This window comes from Equus przewalskii, chromosome 7 (genome assembly GCF_037783145.1).
Source record: "Equus przewalskii isolate Varuska chromosome 7, EquPr2, whole genome shotgun sequence".
In the NCBI taxonomy this organism is placed as follows: domain Eukaryota; kingdom Metazoa; phylum Chordata; class Mammalia; order Perissodactyla; family Equidae; genus Equus; species Equus przewalskii.
Genome location: NC_091837.1, coordinates 7,166,640 through 7,185,279, shown reverse-complemented (window position 1 = coordinate 7,185,279; position 18,640 = coordinate 7,166,640). Strand labels below are relative to the sequence as shown.

The 18,640-nt window shown below is 50.3% G+C and overlaps 1 protein-coding gene across 6 annotated transcripts in view; it reads right to left on the bottom strand.

The window, feature by feature from the left end:
* Nucleotides 1-1,412: 1,412 nt before the first annotated feature.
* Nucleotides 1,413-18,640, bottom strand: part of MORC2 (MORC family CW-type zinc finger 2) — a 38,774-nt gene continuing 21,546 nt past the window's right edge. Inside the window, exons 7-28 of one of the 6 annotated variants that reach the window (XM_070628507.1) lie at nt 16,618-16,777; nt 16,393-16,504; nt 15,736-15,861; nt 15,042-15,121; nt 14,249-14,331; nt 13,593-13,678; nt 12,297-12,437; nt 12,048-12,202; nt 11,804-11,932; nt 11,175-11,280; nt 10,728-10,860; nt 9,486-9,560; nt 9,021-9,401; nt 8,298-8,429; nt 7,761-7,815; nt 7,206-7,347; nt 6,850-7,077; nt 6,667-6,760; nt 2,950-3,138; nt 2,764-2,857; nt 2,132-2,197; nt 1,413-1,665 (exon numbers count right to left, since the gene is read on the bottom strand). In XM_070628507.1, coding sequence (XP_070484608.1) covers nt 2,172-2,197; nt 2,764-2,857; nt 2,950-3,138; nt 6,667-6,760; nt 6,850-7,077; nt 7,206-7,347; nt 7,761-7,815; nt 8,298-8,429; nt 9,021-9,401; nt 9,486-9,560; nt 10,728-10,860; nt 11,175-11,280; nt 11,804-11,932; nt 12,048-12,202; nt 12,297-12,437; nt 13,593-13,678; nt 14,249-14,331; nt 15,042-15,121; nt 15,736-15,861; nt 16,393-16,504; nt 16,618-16,777 — 2,727 coding nt within the window. In that variant the 3' untranslated portion in view covers nt 1,413-1,665; nt 2,132-2,171. The remainder of the gene's footprint in view (nt 1,666-2,131; nt 2,198-2,763; nt 2,858-2,949; nt 3,139-6,666; nt 6,761-6,849; nt 7,078-7,205; nt 7,348-7,760; nt 7,816-8,297; nt 8,430-9,020; nt 9,402-9,485; nt 9,561-10,727; nt 10,861-11,174; nt 11,281-11,803; nt 11,933-12,047; nt 12,203-12,296; nt 12,438-13,592; nt 13,679-14,248; nt 14,332-15,041; nt 15,122-15,735; nt 15,862-16,392; nt 16,505-16,617; nt 16,778-18,640) is intronic. The other 5 variants (XM_070628508.1, XM_070628505.1, XM_070628506.1 and 2 more) reach the window with 5 other exon arrangements.

Genomic DNA, 18,640 nt, shown 5'->3' with positions numbered 1-18,640 from the left:
TTAGGGACAAAAATGGACCACGTGCTGCCTGGAATGAAGAGAGCGAGCTGAACAGGAGAGTAATCACCAGCTCAAGAAACCCCAAGACTCCTAGAGAATCTTCCGGAGGAAGAGGTCAGGGTCTCTCTGAGTGGTAGTTCCCCAAACAGCCCTCAGAGGGATGTGGTTTGAGGAAGCCCCAAACCCACAAGTCACGGGCACTTCTGGCCACGTGCACTGGTGGGTGGCGGCCTCCCTCACCAGTGCTTCCCAGTCTCCTGCAGACTCACAGGGCGGCGTGGAGGCCACTGCTGACCTGGGGTAGGCAGATGCCAGAAACACACTGAGGTCTGAATCGAAGCCCAATGGTACAAGGTCATAGTTGTTGTGCCTTCAGAAAACCCAAAGTCCCCAAATAAAGAGAGAGAAGAGAGTTGGGGGAACTCAAACCAGAATTTTTTCCAATGGTCGTTAAAGAGAAAACTCAGCAACTCTTGCCTTTGTCTTTGACCCTGAGAAGTTGCCTGACGGACACAGCCATGGGAGGCTGTGACCGGACAAGAGGGAAGGCCTGGTGTGCTTCCCGCAGAGCTGTTTCTAGAGTCCCTGCTGCCCACATCCCACACCTGTGGGCCAGGGAGGCTCAGTGACCCCCTCCTGTCTGCCCCGGAGCAGGGACCTTGACTGGGCACAGGGGGCCAGACAGGGGAAGCAGTAAAGGAAAAAGCAGCAGCAGCGGTAGCAGGTTCTCCAAGTCAGCCAGCAGCATCCAAGGCAGCCGCGCTCCCTCAGGACTCTGCCACATGCACAGGTGGAAGCTGCCACCATAGCAGCACCAGGGGCTCTTTCACACACAAGGTCCTTTCCTCAAAGGAATCCTTTGGAATTCAAACATTCAGTGTGCTAACCAGGTCAGCAGTCTGACCAGAGTCGGATCTGTCTACTCCTCAAGCTGGACTCAAGTTTCTGAGGCGGGAAGCCTCACTGTCCATGCTTAACGGAGGAAATCGCTCCAGCGGGGAGAACTTGGGTGGTGGGCAGGGAGGGTGAACAGGAGGATCCCTCCTTCCCCAAGCCATGAAGACTGACAGCTGCTCAGGCTGCCACTCACATCCCTGACCTGAGATGGGAGCCACAAGAGGGAGAGCAGCTCAGCACTGAGCCGCTTCCGGACCCCATGGCCCCACTTGGGGGTCCCCTGGATCGGAGCACTCTCTCCCTCCCCCATCCCTCAGATCCCCACACACTTCCTCCTCCGGGAGAGAAACCAGCCCCACCCCTGGATCCTCTCCAACTTCCAGATGGCAATGGATTCACCACAGCTTGAGGAGCCAGGAGCCAAGAGAAGCGCTCAGGCTTGGCATCCTGCTTCTCTGTCCTCTGCCCAAGAGTCACAAAAAAATGCATGGTCTCACAGCAGGCACAGCATCTTGTTTCTTTTAAAAAATAAATATTTATAAACTTAGGGAGGAAGATTCAAAGAATCAGAGTATCTTTCCCTCCAAAAGCACAAATGTCCCACGTGCATCGAACCAAGGTAAGTCCACCACCGCATAAATGAAACCCCAGGATCTCTGCCTTGAGGGGCAGGGGAACCGATCTCTGGCTCCAAGCCCCTTAGTCCCCCTTGGTGATGAGGTCCTCGATGTAGGCATCCAGCTCATCATCTGTGTTGATGTCAATGTCCTGGAATAAAGCAGGGCAGGGTCAGCCAGGGGTAAGGCAGCGGGGGCCCACCTCTCCGCCCTTCTCACAGCCCACGGGGCCTGAGCCCAGAATCCCCTCCCCTCTCCTCCCCCCTCCCCCCCTGGCTGTCACGCCTGTCCTGTCTTGGTCATTCCCCCCTCCCACACTGTGCACAGGTGATGCCTGGATTTCTTGCTCCTGCCCAGCCTCTCCCTCAAGTTCCCGGTTGCCTTAGATGTGTTGCAGGCTTCTCAGGCTCAATACATCCAAAACAGCTCAACTGCACCACCCCACCCACAATGCTCCCATCTCCACAGAGGCCACCACCTTCCCTCCACCCAGGGGCTCAAGACAAACCAGAAGAGTCACCCTTGCTTCCTCCCTTTCCCTCAGATAGTACACATCTGCCCACTTCTCTCCCTCCTCACTGTCACCATCCAAGGTTCAGGCCACCAGAATCTCTCACCCAGACAACTGTGGGAACCTCCTCACTGGAGTCCCGGATTCTAACCTTCGCCCCCTCCAGGCCCTCCTACAACCAACCAGAGTAAATGTCTTAGATTGCAAACTGGATAGTGCCACACCCCTCCAGTGACTTCCCACCTCGTACAGGCCCCACCTCTCCTGTTGCCCACAGCTCCCTGCCTTGGGCCTTGGGTCCGCTCTTCCCTCTGTCCAAAGCTCTCGCATCCCACTCTGGTATGACAGGTGCCACTCTCAGCTCAAACACCTCCTCAGAGAGGCCACCCTAATCAAGTGGCCGCCCCATTTTCCATCTCCCTTGTTATATTTACTTCATAACACTTCCTGCCATCAATAATTCTGTCTCCTCCAGTGGACTGTCAGGCTGTGACAGCAGAGACCTTATCTCGCCTGTCTGGTTCACCCGGTATCCACAGGACGGGCACAGTGCAGGCCCTCAGGGTCTACTGCCTGGATGAAGGACTGAGACTCTAGAGGGCACTCCCCGCTTCTGGGCCACCCAATCCCATCTGGGCGCCATCTGGAAAAGCGAAAACTTCTTTCTGTGTTACGGCTGGAGGGTTCTCAAACTAGGTTGTACGTGAGAATGTCTAAACAAGGGCAACAGTCTGGTACCATGGGTCCGGCTGGGAAGAGGCCCAGGCAGCCTGCACCACCTGCAGCCCTCCTGGTCAGGATGCTGTGCCGCCAGGGATGGAACCACAGATTCCTGTGAGTGGGAGAAGGGAGCAGGAGATACCCAGGCCCCCCTCCCTGAGGCACCAGGTAGACCAGCTGCAACGAGAGGGCTGCCTGGCTCACCTCCTGCACCTTTTGCAGGAGTGCCACGATGTTGGTCCTCAGCTTCTGCAGCTTCTCCTCTGTCTCGCGGAGCTTTCTCTCGGAGGTGCGCAGGCTCTCCTCGGAGGCCTTGGCCCGTGAGTCTGCACGGCTCTGGTAGGAATGGCACAGATTCTGGAGCCCCACTTCATACTGCTTGAAGTACTCTTTCTGTCAGGAGGGAAGCCAGAGGGTGAAGGTATGAGCCCACGGGCGTCCCCAGGGTCCTTCTAGATGGGCACTGGTGTCCCCAACTGGCTCAGCACAAAGATGGTCACCCTGAAGGGCTGTCAGGCACAAGGGTTAAGTGGTCTCTCTAGCTCCAGAGCAGAAAGTGCTCAGAGCCCACCTCGTGGCACTGCCCAGAGGACGAAGACGGGATCACACGTGTGAAGCACGAAGCAAAGTGCTTCGGCAGACAGAGAGCCCCGAGTAAATGTGAGGGCTGGTTCTTAGCATTCCAGGTGGCACGAAAAGGACAACAGACTCAGTCTCCCAGCCCAATCATACCTTCCTAACTTCACAATAGCCCTTTCGGCATTTCCAAGTCACACTCAATAATGTCAGACCAAAAGTTCTCTTCTACAAATATTTATCAAACATCTACCAACAGGAGAAACCTCCAGGTTTGTGTAGTATATTTATACAGCATCAGAACTTTTTACTATCTCCCCTGAGTATCTGAAACTTCCAAGGGATGGGGTAGTAATATTAACTAGCGGTTTTTCTAGACAGGAGGCTTTTCAAACTTTCAGAAGCTGGCACAACACTTGTTTCAAATGAAATGTCACATGGAATCTCAGTGTAAAAAACAATTTAGGAAGTATCTCTTTATGTTTAATTTATTTTCAAAGTTCACATTTATAACATTATTGATTTACTCATAAATCACTGGTGAGACTGATGAGGCCATTCTGATGAACACAAACCCACAACCAGCAGGCCCTGGCTGACCACTGCAGTCTGACCAACTCCAGCATTTCTTTACTTCTCTAGACATGTGTGAACTACCTAGCACTGAGCGGCTCCTGACTACTGTTTTTAAAAAGCGTTGCAAGTATTTAACTGTGTCATTCACCTTACAACTAGAATATCATCCTATGAAACCAAGATGGCAAGAAAAACTTCAAGTGCTCACAAAAAATAATTCACAAAAAATAATTACCTTGGCAGCACAAAATAAATGTTTGAGCAGGCTCCAAAAGTATTAAAATTCAGTATACATCATCTTCAGCTGACTGTGATTTGTATTAGTTTTTTTTAACTTTTTATTTTGAGGTAATTATAAATTCACATGCAGTTCTGATATTACTTTAAAAATATATATGTATCTGAATCTAATATCTGCAGGACCCCTGAGGGCTTTATGGAACTCCTAGGCCAGCACCATGGGAAAAAGGACGGTTGTTTACAGAACGACAAGGACATAATGCACATTAAACATTAGACTCGGTGCTGTGTCCCTGATGTTAAAAAAATTAAAGTTTGCACTCTTTTGACATCACAACTGGGAGGCTATAAAGTTGATGCATTGAGTACACGTCCTTTTACAAGCACAAACTAACAGACTATTTTAGGCTCAGATGCTCCTGCTGACTGTTTTGGTCTAAGCAGTCAACCCTGCTGCAGGGATCCCACTGTACCCAGGCTCTGCTCTGAATCTGGCAACAAGTGTAAGCCAAAAGCAACAAATCTGACTGACAAGAGGATGCCATGCCGACCTGGCCGGCTCATCAGCCCTTTGTTCCTGGGATCTGCAGAGAGCACCTGCAGCCTGAACAAGGGCAAGAGTTGAGGCATGGAGCTTTCTGTGAGGCCACCACGACTCTGCCATCTTTTAGCTTCATTAGCGTGCAGCGACCTCCCGCCCCCAATCTGGCAGGTATACTGTGCGAGGAGGAACCATGCTAAAAGCAAGCCCTTGTCAGAAAAAGAAGTAGCTGGTTCAAATCTGGGCTCCATCACAACAGACTCTTCGCCTCTCTGAGCCTTAGTTTCTTCAACTCCTAGCCTCACTTCCTTTTTTTAAAGTAGAATGGAGATAAACGCCATGTTTTTCTCTCTGGCAAACTCTATCAAGCACACAGCTGCTGCACAGGGGCCCGACACCTTGAACATACCAGTCTTGCAGTTTCAACTCCAGCTCTCTTCTCAAGAAATGCCTCCCTGGAAAACTTAACTATTCCTGCCGTAGAAACATCCCACTTAATGGGGATGCAGCTCCAGCCCTGGCCTTCCCATCCCCCCAAGTGCCAGTCCCCAACTGGATGTCCCCAGAAATGTCCTGCCAGCACTTCCAGCCCAACATGATCAAATCACAACTCGCCCTCCTAACCCTCACCCTCTCTTCTCTCTCCCAGTTAACTGCTTTGTCATCAACCTCCAATTCCCACAGGTCTGAGACACAGGGAAGCATGTGGCCTCTGCCTCCTCCCCCATCACTTGTCTTCAATCACCTCTGACACGGCCCTTTCACCCACGAGTCCCCTCCCACCACTCTGGCGCTCATTCCCGTTCCCTCAACCTCTGACCTTCTACAACCAGAGCAGCCGCCTTGCCCCTGTATCGTCCATCCACTCTCCCTACCTAAACACGCTGCCTGCCAGGAGAGTTACCCGCGTAGGGGCAGGGTCAGCAGGCTACAGCCCATGGGCCAAATCAGCCTGCTGCCTATTTTTGTAAATAAAGCTTTACTAGAGCACAGCCACATCCACTCCTTTACATACGTCTACGGGGGCTTTCACGCTATAATGGCAGAGTTGAACAGTTACCACAGGGACCGTACAGCCCATAAACCTGAAAATATTTGCTAACTGGCCCTCTACAGAAGAAGTTTGTTGACCCCTGCCCTAGACATAGTTCAGACTGACAATTCCATCAGCGCAAACCTTTCCCTGGCCCTCCATTTCATACAGAGGTTAAGCCACTGTGCCTAAGATGGGGCATTCAAGACACATCATGCCCTGGCTCTCAGGCCCCTTCTTCCCTAAATGCTCACCACGCAGTCTGCTGCCTTGACCCCCAACTGCCCTTTGATCCCTCTGAGCCTTTGCTCACAAAAGTCCCCCTGCCTCAAACACTCTGTCACTTACATAGGCACTTGCTAAAACCCATGTTTTCTTCAGACTGAATCACTCTCTCCCCTTCCCCCAGGCTGCCACGGCCCTCCTGCCCACTTCCACAGCACCTGCTGCTCTCGGCCTCATGTCTAGCTTCCTGCTAAAAATCCAGTCTCTACTGAATTCTTAAGCCACTTGGAGGCAGGACTCTCTTTTGCTGCTCCAGCACTGAGGCGCCACATCAGCATTTGCCAGGTGCTTATCTCCACACGCCACGAGCTCCTCTATACCTCCCTCCGAGAGTGACATTTTAGGCACTTTGAGCCTAAGGTCTTCACAGTTTCCTGGGACAGGTTTACTCCCTCTGCCAGTGCAGAGTTAAAGGGATGTAGGTACTCATTGTAAAATGTCAAACCAGGCCTGCTGTCCCTAGGACTCCGTCCCCGCATGTCACCAGCTGCACACCAGACTCATGTCCAGCTAAGCCACTTCTTTCTCACAACGTAAAGTCTCCCTTTCCCTTCCCTCAGCAGAAGAAAAGGAAGCTGGCTGAGGGGGAAGGGGCACAGAGCTGAGAGGTCGCAATCACAAGCACAAAGGGGCACACAGAGTACAGAACCAAAGGTCAGGCCAGACTCACCAGAGGAAAGGAGATTAGCTCATCTGAATTCATAGCACTCAGCTCCTTCTTGGAGATGGGGAAACTTGGAGGCAGGAAGTACCGCAAACAATTCCTAAACAAGAAAGAAGGGGAACAGGAGTTCAGAATGGCATGGAGGGGGTGGAGAGCCACTGATGGCCCTGGAAGGGATGACACACGCACCGAAGGATCTGGACGAGCAGGTCAATGGTCTCGTGGTTGGTGCTCGGGGCGGTGGTGTCAGGCTCAATGCGAATGCAGTCTGAAGTGGAGGGCTCTGCCAGAGCTACAGCCTGCTGGGCCACTGCCGCCGCCTCCTCCTCCTCCCCGCCCTCCTGCTGCGTGTCGGGGCTCTGATACTCCGGGGAAGGGGGCTTCATCAACCGCACGTCCTCGCTACCTTTCTCCACCCTAGGAAGGACACAGTGCTTGTGTCACGTGTCCCAGGCTCCCAGAATAGCCTACCTGCAGTGGGTCAGGATACCACCTCCCTCTGCCCTGCCCAGCTCTGTCAACCCAGCCCCTCTTAAGCACGTTACCAGCGGTCTCTTGGTGTCGTGTCTGTGGGCACGTAGTCAAACTTCACCTTCCACCGCACCACATTCTTGCCCACTTCTACAGCTGTGACACGGCCTGTGTACCACTCCCTGTTCACACGCACCTCCACATGCAGCCCTTTATCTGAGAATGGGGACAGGGTGCGACTCAGAAAAGTAGAGTCCCCCACTCAGCCAGCGTACCTCGAGAAAAGTCATCCCAGGGTTCACAGGGACAAGAACCCCAAGGTGCTTGACCCCACTATGACAGGGACATGGATCCCAGCCACCTTGGTCTCCTTCCCCATCTGTCACGAGGGTGTCAAAGAGCAGCAAGATGAGTGACTTTCAGAGGTGAATGCCAAGGAATTAATGCTAAAAATAAACACGAGGGCATGCTATCTTCAGAATTCTTCTTAGAATTAGATTTGGAACCACTGTTGCATGAGAGCCCAGAGCCAGGAAAGCCTCCCTAAGCCTTCCGGATAAGCTGCTGCTGGCCGAGAGGCCCCACTTCCCACTTCCCCCACAGGCTGCCAGCTACCTCCCTGAACTCACCTTTCTGAGCCCTCTTGAGCTCAGCTGAGTCCTCCTCTCCAGCACTGTCTGAGAGCTGCAAGGAGAACAGAGTCTGTCAGGGGCATCGCCAGTGCCCATGAAGAGCAGACTTTTGCATGACTGGCCACCCAGGGTCATCAGCCATCACCTCACATCATCATATGTGGCCATTTAAACACCATGCCTCACCGAGAGCCACTCTCTAAACCATTATCTTAGGTATCTACACTTCTGCCCCCTTTACAAATGAGATAACAGGCAAGGGGCAGGATGTCACAGAGAAGGGAAAGCAAAGGGTTTTCAAGCCTCCCTGATCTCCAGCAGCGTGACCTCAGGCCTGTGATTAGAGCCAGAAGCCAGTCTTGCTCAGGATCCTACCTGACACCACGTTTCTAGTCATCTGTGTGACTGAGAGTCCTTCAGAGATGAACTGGGCTTCTGGAAGGCTCAGGTCACAGAAGATAAACAGAGCAGACTGTAGGTGGTGGGTGGAGACCCTGGCAGGGAGGCTGTGACCACCTCACCTTGCCCACCTACCTCGTTCAAGTCCTTCTTTTCCTCCTTCACTGCAAACTTGCCCCGCTTGGACCTCTCCTTCCTCCTTTCAGCCTCTTCCTCAGCTTCTTCCTCGTCAGAGACCCCAAGAGTCCGCTTCCGAGCAGGAGTGGCCTACAGTAAGAGGAGCGGGAACATGATGGACCCTGTCAGCCCTTGAGCTACAGGAAGATTCCAACTGGCCTTAAAGGAGCTGTTCAGAGAGGGGCTTGTACATCTCTCAGTCCCCACCAGGGCTGAGCAGCCCTGACATTACTCAGCACACAGCAACCTCCTAGGCCCTGGGTCCATGCGGACATTTGCTCAAAGCTTTTGTCATTTGTCATAAGGGAAGCCTCTCAGTTCACTCCCTGCTTAGCCTGCCTGGCTTCCCTAAGACACACCGACCACCGCTGCAGCCCACCAAGGCTGTCTGTCACCAGGCCGCCAAACTATGCCCACAGTGTGAGAAGCTGATAGAGGGGACTCCAAGTTCGTGGCAGACCAAAACTCAGAGGGAGCAGTGAGGAGCTCCCTGGACAAGGAACCAACCAGCTCTGTGCCTCTGACCAAGTGCCTTCAGCCACCTAGATGCCTCCTCAGGGGCAGCGGGGCAGCTTTAGTCACTCATCTCCACCGAGGCTCCCCCAAGACAGCCCTGACACTCACAGATTCCGTTCCTAGACCACGAACGGGGGCTGGGGTGGAGAAGGAAAAGCATCTCACCGGGGAGAGTTTACTGGGTGGCTCTGGCTTCTTGACCACTGGAGTCTTGACGACTCTGGGGGCAGGGACCTCCTGAGGGCTCTTGGAGTTGGGCAGCAGAGATGGTGACGGCGGCTGCACGAGAGGGGCAGGCCGGGGCGCAGTCTTAACTGGAGTGTTAGCGGGCTTTCGGGGTGCCTCGGGTGGCTGGAGCAGCCTGGATGTACTGGCCTCCTCGCGGGCTGTCAGGGCAGGAGGCTTTGGGGCGCTGCTGAGGACAGGAGCCTTTCGGGGCTGGCTAGCTGGCCTGGGAGCTTGCAGGGAAGGAGGTCTGCTCGGGGCATTCTTGATCACTGCAGGTAAAGGAGGTGACCGAGGACGCTGAGGTCTACGCGCAGGTTCCTAAGAGAGGCCGAGAGAGAGTGAGAACACTGATCCTAGCATGAGACACCTGAGGAAAAGCCCCTCCCCTGGCCCTGGGTCTACCTCACTGGAAGGTCTGGTGGTCACTTCTAAGGGCAATTTCTTCAGGTCAGCTTGGGAGCGGATGGGTGTGGTTTTCTGCAGGACAAACATGCTGATGAGGTTGTTTGCATAACTTGGTACATTTAAGCAAACTTTCTGGATCTCCACTATGTCTGGGACAGTGGGCAAATTTAAAAAAGAAAACCTGGGCCAAAGTCCTACTATAACAAGCCTCCCATTCTCATGGGGACAACAAAAAATACACAGACACTAAACCATCAGCAAATTACAGGATTCTATGTGATTAATCCAGCAACTGAGACCAGGAGAAAGTATCAATGGATGAAATTCCTATTAAAGAAGCCAAAAAAGGTGGGAAAGGCCTGTGGACAGGGCCAGAAAAGACAGGTGGGATTCAGCAGAGAGGGAGGCACAAAGAAGACGTCCAGGTTAGTGAGAGCCTCTGTGCAGACACAGAAGCCAGAAAGGGAAAAACTTTTACAATAAATATGATAAAGGGTTGACACCCATAAATATACCCCCAAAAACCCGATAAATCAATTAAAAAAAAGAAGAGAAGAATAAGCAATTCTAAAAGAAACGTAAATAGACACATAAAACAATTGTCCAATTTTAGAAATATGAAAGAAATTCAAATTATAAAACACATATCTTTGCCTATCAAATATGCAAAAACATTTAAAAATAAATGTACTGCTGGTAAACAAAAATTAACAGATCTTCTGGAGGGTAATTAGGAAATAGATATAAAAAGCCATAGAATATTACCAACCCCTTCACCATTTCAAATTTACCTCTAAAAAATTATCCCAAGAAAATAATTATACACTAAAAAAAAAATGTGTGTCACGTGACATCCGTCATGATCTCATTTCTATTTAAAAATATATATATGTATTTATATGTATGTAAGCAGTCATAAAAAGTTTGAAGGATATGTGGTTAATGGTGGGTGCCTCTAAGGTAGCATGTTCATTTCGTGGAGTTTTAAAATATTCTAAATGAATTGGGCCACTTTGTAATATATGAACAAAATAGTTTGTTTTTTTAAAGGAATAATCAAGATGTATTTGAGAACGAGCACGCCTGGAGGTTGGGCTTGGAAAGCTTTGGCAGCACTTGTGGATGAGTGAAGGGTGAAACTGAGCCTGAGGGAAGAAGGGAGCTACTGAGGGTTCCTGTTCCATCCAGGACAGACCCCTGACGTAGGCTGGCTCTGCCCACTGCCCATGACCCACGCACCTGCAGGGCCTCCAGCTTCTCCTGCTGCTGGCGAATTTTCTCTGTCAGCTGCTTCTGCTTCTCTTCCTGTGTCTTCAGGTCCTTTCTCAATGTCCCCAGGGGAACCTTCTGCTTCTGTTCAGAAGCCTCACACCTGTAGAGAGAAGGTGCTAGGGAGACTGTGCCAAACAGGGCTCCAGCTAGGGCAGGGTCCTTCCTCCTTAGCCAACCCATGCTGTCTCTCGCCAGAGCAACCACCTCAGACTTCCCAAGTGCACAGAATTAATACTCACTGCAGGACACACGTCTATTCTTATTTCTGGGGCACTTATTGCACGCAGCAAGACAGAGATGTAAGGATATAAGCACTGACCTCAAGAAGCATAGTGAGTTATTTACCCAAAGAGTAGAAAGAACACAGGGGAGCGGGGAGATACCCACAATCTCGCTGTTAGAGAAAGTGCTCACCGGTCCTGCTCAGGATCAGGGTTCATGGAGCAAACCCAGGTATCAGGGTAATCTTTTTCCACAGAACTCAGCTGGAAGGGGAGGGTCCGCCACTTCAGACACAAATCTGTGACACAAAACACACCCCCCCAAACGTCAGCCATGCCCACCAACAATATTTGTGATCAGGTTCTTACCAGCCGGGCCCAAAGCAAAGATGCCCCTGACTTTCCATGCAAAGATCTTCACTCTGGCTCCAACTCTGCCTTCCTTACAGAATAGTAATTCTTCTCAGGAACAATGATTCCCGCAAGGATGGAAACTTTACATCATGGACTCTCAGTGCCCCCAGCCCCTCTCCCTCCTCCAGCAGAATCCTGGCTCAGTCATCACTCACACTATTAACAATCTGGCACCATACCAAGTGAGGCCTGGCGGGTTAGATGACCTTCTGCCTCATTCGAGAGGAACAGGTGGAACTCAGCACAACCCCAAGACTGAGCTCCCAGGGCCATCGTCAGACAGACTCACATCCCTAGTGGGACCATAAGTCCATGAATGTCAGTCCAGTCAGGAGGCCAGCACAGAGAGAAGAGGGCCACGGACTGTGACGGAAAGGAGCCAGGAGGAGGTCAGGACCACGGACTCACCACACTGAATGGTGGTTGGGATTTCCATAGCTCTCCGGCGTTTGTAACGCAGCTCACTGGATGGGGGCTGGTTCCAGTTGGCAGAGAGGTAGCCAAATTCATCCCAGAACTTGATAATTCCCCTCTGAGCTGGAAGGCAAACACCCACACACCACATTAGAAGCCAGCCTCTCACACTTCCTAAAGTCACCCCCTCAGGCAGTGAGAGTATCCTAAGGCTGCAGGTGAAGAGAATGGGCATTACCAATGGCAATGTCCTTCCAGTACTGTGCCAGGTGCTCCCCCATGGCCCGCAGCAAGTGCCGGTATTCTTTGGCATCGGCAAAGTCCTGCTTGTTGTGCGTAGGCTCCAGGACCAGGTAGGGCACATCAACGACCCCAACAACCCCACCACATGCCCTGTAGGAAAGAAGACACAGCTCTGTCACCCCACTGGCCCAAATCCTCCCACCATTAGCCTTGGGCTGGAAAGCCTTCCTTGGGCAGTACTCACATGCCGCCTTCCAGCTGTGGACCCACTTTCTCATACATCTTGATCAGGCGGCTACAGTTATAGATGAACATGCCATCTAGGTCACGGTGTTCAATGTTGACCCCAAAAACAAAATTCAGTTCCTTAGGTTCTTTAAGTGCTCTGAGAAGATAAAAGATAAACTCAAGCAGATCAACCCACTAACACACAAACAAGCATAGTGTTCAAGATGTGTTAATCTTAAGCTTAAACTTGAGATGTATTAAGCAAAAAGTTTTGCATTTCTGTTCAGCATGTAACCTGTTAGACTTGGTAGCGATATGCACTGTGTAGGGACTCTAAGCATCCCTAATTAAAAGCATGTAACTTTGGCTTTTGGTAACAAAACAGAGACGGATTTAGGTATGAATGGGATACTGGGAAGCTGCTGCAAATCTCTGCAAAGATAGTTACATGGTGGAATAAACACAAGGTTATCTGCATACTTACTCCACTAATGTGACTGTAATTCATTTTAAAAAGGCAAAAATTGACAAAAAACAATGGACACACATGTGAGGGAAGAGACCATCATGTGATAATTGTCAACAAAATCGTGGAAGCTGAAAAGCAGATGGATGAGCAGTGGACTGACTCTGACGAAAGAAACCTGAAACCTACGCCTGTGGCAAGGAGGCCAATAAGAAGCAAGCCAGGAATTCAAGGCCCAGAGCCTGGAGAGGCTCCAGACATGGAGGTGGGACACAGAGAAAATTTAATAAGCCAGGACAAATGCCCATTCAAGATGAAAGAGGTACAAAACTCAATCTATAGCATTATTTCACATTTGTAACCATAAATAAAAAATTAAGAGTGGGTATCACCAGGTGGCAGAAGTATAAGGAGTTTTAAAATTATATTTCCTAAATGTTCTATATTTTACAAGTTTTATACAATGAACACTTTATATATCCTTTAAATAAAAAGAAATAAGGAAAGGAAGAGGGAAAGGAAAGGGGCAGGGAGAGAAAAGGGGAAGGGAAGAAAGAAAAGATGAGAGTTGCCAGTGAGGAAGGTCTGGTGTTCAATTCAAGCTGCTGGGCCTGCCCTGCCTTTTCCCAGCTCAAGAAAAAAGTGAGCTAGGAAGAAAGCTCTCTCCTGCAGTGGGCATTTGACAAGCATTTTCGTTCACAACAGTAATGGCTTTCTCAAAGGGATCTTTGTGACAGACCGGCAACCTCATGGGGTGGACAGGGATTCCTCAAGCACTTTAATTGTCAATAATCAGTACAAAAGCTACATAATTTTAACAGACCAAAGGCCAGCCCTGGCACTCACCGCTGCTTGGCCTCCTTGATCCGCTTCTTGACATCGGCTTCTCTGCGCAGGGTAATGGCTGTGTTCTGGACCTGCCGCAACATCACCTGGAAACGTACATTGGCAACAAGTGACGGGAGGAGGTGCTTTGGGCCACAGCAAGTAATATGATAACAACTATCTAACACTTCTCAATTTAAATCACACAGATGCAAAAACAAACCTGGAGATTTACTTCTTTTCTCCAGAAAATCATCCTTGCTGGGGACAAAGTCATAAGCTGTGTTTCAAATGGCCAGGCCTACTGACTAGGAAGGAGGAAACATCTCCAACTGAAACAATAGTCTATGGAGGTGTGTGTCAGACCTGGAGGGGTAGAGAACCGCTCTACCCTCACTACTGAGTATCACCTAGGGCAAGCGACCCTCTTCACTTCAATTTCTCTTTCTATAGATTGAGGATACTAATAGTGTCCACCTCATAAGATAGTTGGGAATGCTGAAATGATTAGCCAAGATTTTGCCATACAATGTGTTCAACAGTGACTATAAAAACATCATAACATCCCATTTTCAGCTTTACGGTGAGCAATCTACGGCCTAGGCCTGAGCCAGGCCAGCTCTGGGATCCTAATGCCAGAAATACTGGAGAACAGCTGCACGGGCCTGGGGCCTTACCCTGGAGTCTCGCGTGAGGTCTCCACCTAGGCGTAGCTCCAATGTCCGAGCTTTGCTCTCCGCTTCCCGTGCCTTCTCTTCAGCTGAAACCCGGAAGAAACCATGATAAGGAATTCAAAGATTCAAAACTCTTAGTCATGCCTTCTGGATCCCACAGTGCAGTCCCCGCTGGACAAGACATGTGTACTGTCAAGGAACAGGAGAGCTCTGAGAGCAACCTCCCTGCCTGGACCGCAGAATTGACTCGAAAAGGACAATCAAGGAGGCCCCAAGGAAAACAGGCACTATTTATACCAGAGTCCTGCTTTTAAACTTTACAAACGAATCAGAACAGGTCAAAAAGTGCCCAAGGCAACCAGAGTTAAACTCTCAGCAGGGGGTGGAAGTTATCAAAATCCTCAGCAAAACACTTTCCATCAAGCAGCCAAGAAGCCCTTTCAGCATGAGAGACTGAGATTTTTGCCCTGGAGTCAGGAAAACCAATTTCACAAGTATTCAGGCCAGAGAACAGCATTCGGGATTCTTTACTCTGGGCAAACCAAGGAGGAGTTGACACTGTTTTAGTCAAGTCCCTATAAATGGCTGAAGAAGAGAACGTAGAGCCTGGGGAGAAAAACTCCTGAGGAGACTGGCACGTTGAGGGGAGAGGCACAAAAAGAATTGGACCGGTGGTTCAGGAGGACAGCCTGTCCCCGGGTGTTGGACAGAGCTTTTTCCTGGATCCTGCTTTGGCCATAAGCAGTGTCCCCCAGATGACCCCCACCCAACCCCTCCTGCACAGGGGGAGGATTACCAATCCGCGCTACGTGCTCAGCTTTCTTCACCTCCTGCTCCGCACGTGTCTTGAAACGGCTTGACGTGTACTTGTACATCCTTAACAGGGGAGAAAGTAACCTGAAGGCCAGAGCAGCAGCGGGCAGGGCAGCAACCTAGCAGCTGAGAAAGTACCCTGCCTTCCTGCCTCCTACCAAGCTGCAGTGTCCTGGCCCCTTGCAATGAGTCAAAGCCAAGTTTATTTTAGCAAAAAGACTCAATTCCTTATTCCACTTGCCCCTTGTGTCCCGCTCCATCTTTGATAAGCACCCCGACTACTCACCAGGTCTGTCATTAATCCCACAGCAGAAACAAACCTCAGTAATCGGCCAGGGCCTTTGCTTTCCTCTACAGTGTGTAAAGGCCCCTCGGCCCTGAAGTGAGAGGCTCAGACAGCTCACCATGCCAGGCAGGGCATCATCCCCATCACAGAAGGCACTCACACTCAATGAGCTTCACCAGCCAACCTCCACAGCCCGTCGGCCACCTCTGTGCCCCCCTCAGGACCCAGTTGTTTTTCCACGGTAAATTACAGGCAGCTTAAAGGCCCAAACGCAGTCAACACTGTCAGAGTCTCTCATCTGGCATCACTCCAACAATGCTCCCAGAGAAATTCGGCCAGGCCCTGTCCCTGGCCCAAGAGAAACAGCAGGCCAGGGTGGGCAGGCCCCTACCTGGGCTTGTACAGGCAGCAGGAGAGCCTCTTGGTCTGCACTTTGTGCCCGTGGATGAAGATCCTCATCCGGGGATCGATATAGAGCACGGCAGCGTAGGCGCGGAAGGAGCGCCGCTCTGGCTTCCTGGAGGCAGCAGGAAGGAGGAATGCTGTCACCTCCCCCACAACCAGCCTGAACAAGAGTACAGCAGGAGAGCCTCTCTGCAGGCCCTCCGCCTTCTCACCTCACATCTCAGCTTCTCTTGCTGCCCTGGAGGGGTGCTCCCTCAGTGTGGGCACCACATCCTGCCTCCTCTCACATCCCCAGCACAGGCACCAGACAGACACCTGCCCTGGCCCTACCAGTGCCCCACCATGGACACAGCAAGTCCTCTCCCCTCCCTAGGCCTCAGTTTCTTCTTCTGTCAAATCAAAGAGCTGGAGCAAGGGAGCAATAATCTTTTCTTTTGGCTTGGCTTAAGATCTGCTGTCCTTCTATTCATCCCTCCTGCCTTGTGGCAAGACGACGTGGCGTTCTCAGCTCCATCAACTTTAATACTGGGAAATCCAGGGAATGAGCTCTGCCCTCTCTCCCTGAAGTTACCTTCTGAGCTCTTCCTCCCTGAGAGAATGAACACCAGTTCCAGGACTGCTCTCCCTTCCCAGCCACACTCACGTGCCCTCTGGGGAAGTCTCTGCCATCTGGATGTCTCTTGGATTTGACATTATATCTAGCTCAGGCTCTCCGTTATCCATGAGTTTGAGATTGAAGATGATCACCAGTGTTCCTGGGAACAGAAATCCTCCTTTCATTCTGCCAGGTGCCCCTGGCCCGTCCCCAAACCACTCGTGGCTCTGGAGCTCCCGGATTCTAAGGGCTGCAGGCTCAAAGCCTACTTACCGCTGTCCCCAGGGATCTTCATGAACTGAGTCATTACATCTTCCTCATTGCGGAAGGGAGAATACTTATAGATGAGTTCTGTCTCGATGGCAAACTTCTCCACATTGTCTGTGACAGGTTCCCGGGTCCGAGCATTCCAGGTGGGCAATGGGACTATCACCTTTGAAGTAAGCACAGGCAGACTCTTTGAGAGAGGCCCCAGAACAGCATTCTCCCAAAATGGGCATCCTTCTTCTCCCTCCCCACAGTGGCTCCACACTGCCCTGAAGCTTCACAGCCTGGCGCCACAGGCTCTGTGGCTTCTGACCCTTCCCAAGACTCAGCTTCACATCCTTAGGTTCTCTGGGTTATGCTGGTTTATGCCCTGGGGGTCTCTGCATGGGCAGTTCCCTGCTTGGGATGCCCCTGGCCATTTTCCTAATTTGGTAATAACTCTACTGTTTCCACTAGGGAAAATATATTTGCAATTATCTAGTGAATCTGAAGATATACATAAACATAACCTATAACTCAGCAATTCCACTCCCAGATACGTATCCTAGGAGAAACTTTGCACATGTGTACCAGCAAACATCTAAGAATAACACAAATATCCACTACAGAGTAGATAAACTGTAGTATATTTATACAATGGAACACTGAGCAGTAATGAAAATGAACCAACCAATAGCTACTAGCATCAACATGGATGAATCTCACTGTTTACATGAGAGAAACAAAACACAAAGAAAACTCTCTACAGTATGAGTCTGTTTATATAAAACTCATAAATAGGCAAAACTAAACTATTATTCAAGAATGCATGTGCAGGTGACAAAACTGTAAAAGAAAAACAGGGGAATGATCATCACAAAAGTCACCTGAAAGCAATTCCTTCAGATGTGCGACAAGGAGTACGATTGGTGAGGGGCACACTGGGGACTTCTAGCATCAGTCTCCGATGGTGGCTACATGAGTGTTCACTTGATGATTATTCTCTCAACTGTACATATATTTTAATACACTCTTCCATATGTATGGAATTTAATCTTATGCCTAACTAATGTTTTAAAAAATCCTACTTTTGTCAATTATACTTCAATAAGGCTGGAAAAAAAAATCTTACTCTTTCTTCAAAAATTCTTCTTCAAACGCCACTTCCCCAGAAGCCTCAACGTGCTCCTTCCCCTCCCCCAGCCAGCTGCCCCAGGAGCCCTGCGGACTACTGACTGCTGGGATTCCCTATCACAGCAAACCAGTCCAGGCACCTCAGAGGTTCAAATCAGATGGCCCAGCCTGAGGCAAAAGAAACTCTGTATTTTAAAAAGTGCCAAACTGATACACTATTAAGAGTTCTGAGACATTTTACTGGTTTCTAAGAAGATTCGTGCCTGTAGTATTCAACCCTAGGGCTGGTTTGGACACATTCCTACCCAGCCGAAAATGATCTTATTTTGAAATCTTGGCTGAGTTCGCACTGGAGTACAATCCAAAACAGTGACCTTCTAGCACCAAGTAAGGAAAAAAGTTTCAACCTAGCTTTTTCACCAGGGGAATTGAGTTCCATTTGTGTTCTGTAAATTTGTACCTCACTCTGTACCTCCCACTCTTCACAGCAGTCCCAGGTGACAATGGCATTACTTTAAACCATGGGCATTCACTTCCACTGGCACCCAGCCCTGCCACTGAAATCCTTATCCTTTAGTTTCAATATCAACACTCTCTTGGTTTTCCTTCTACCCTCTGGCCACTACTGTCTCCTCTGCTCTCTCCTCTCTGTGGCTTTTAAATGTCGGCATGTGCGAGATCCGAAGTCCTCTTCCCACTCTACACACTCCATTAGGTGAACTCATTTGCTACCAAGAATCTTGAAGCCCAGGCCTCCCCCGAGCTCCAGAACCAGACTTAACTTCGTATGTCCAGGACAAAACTTACACTCTTCCCCTCCAAACTGCCCCTCTTCCATTCTTCCCCAGCTCCTGTCAGCTCACCACACCCCAAATGCCACATCAGCGCCTGAGTCATCTATGACCCCTCACTCCCC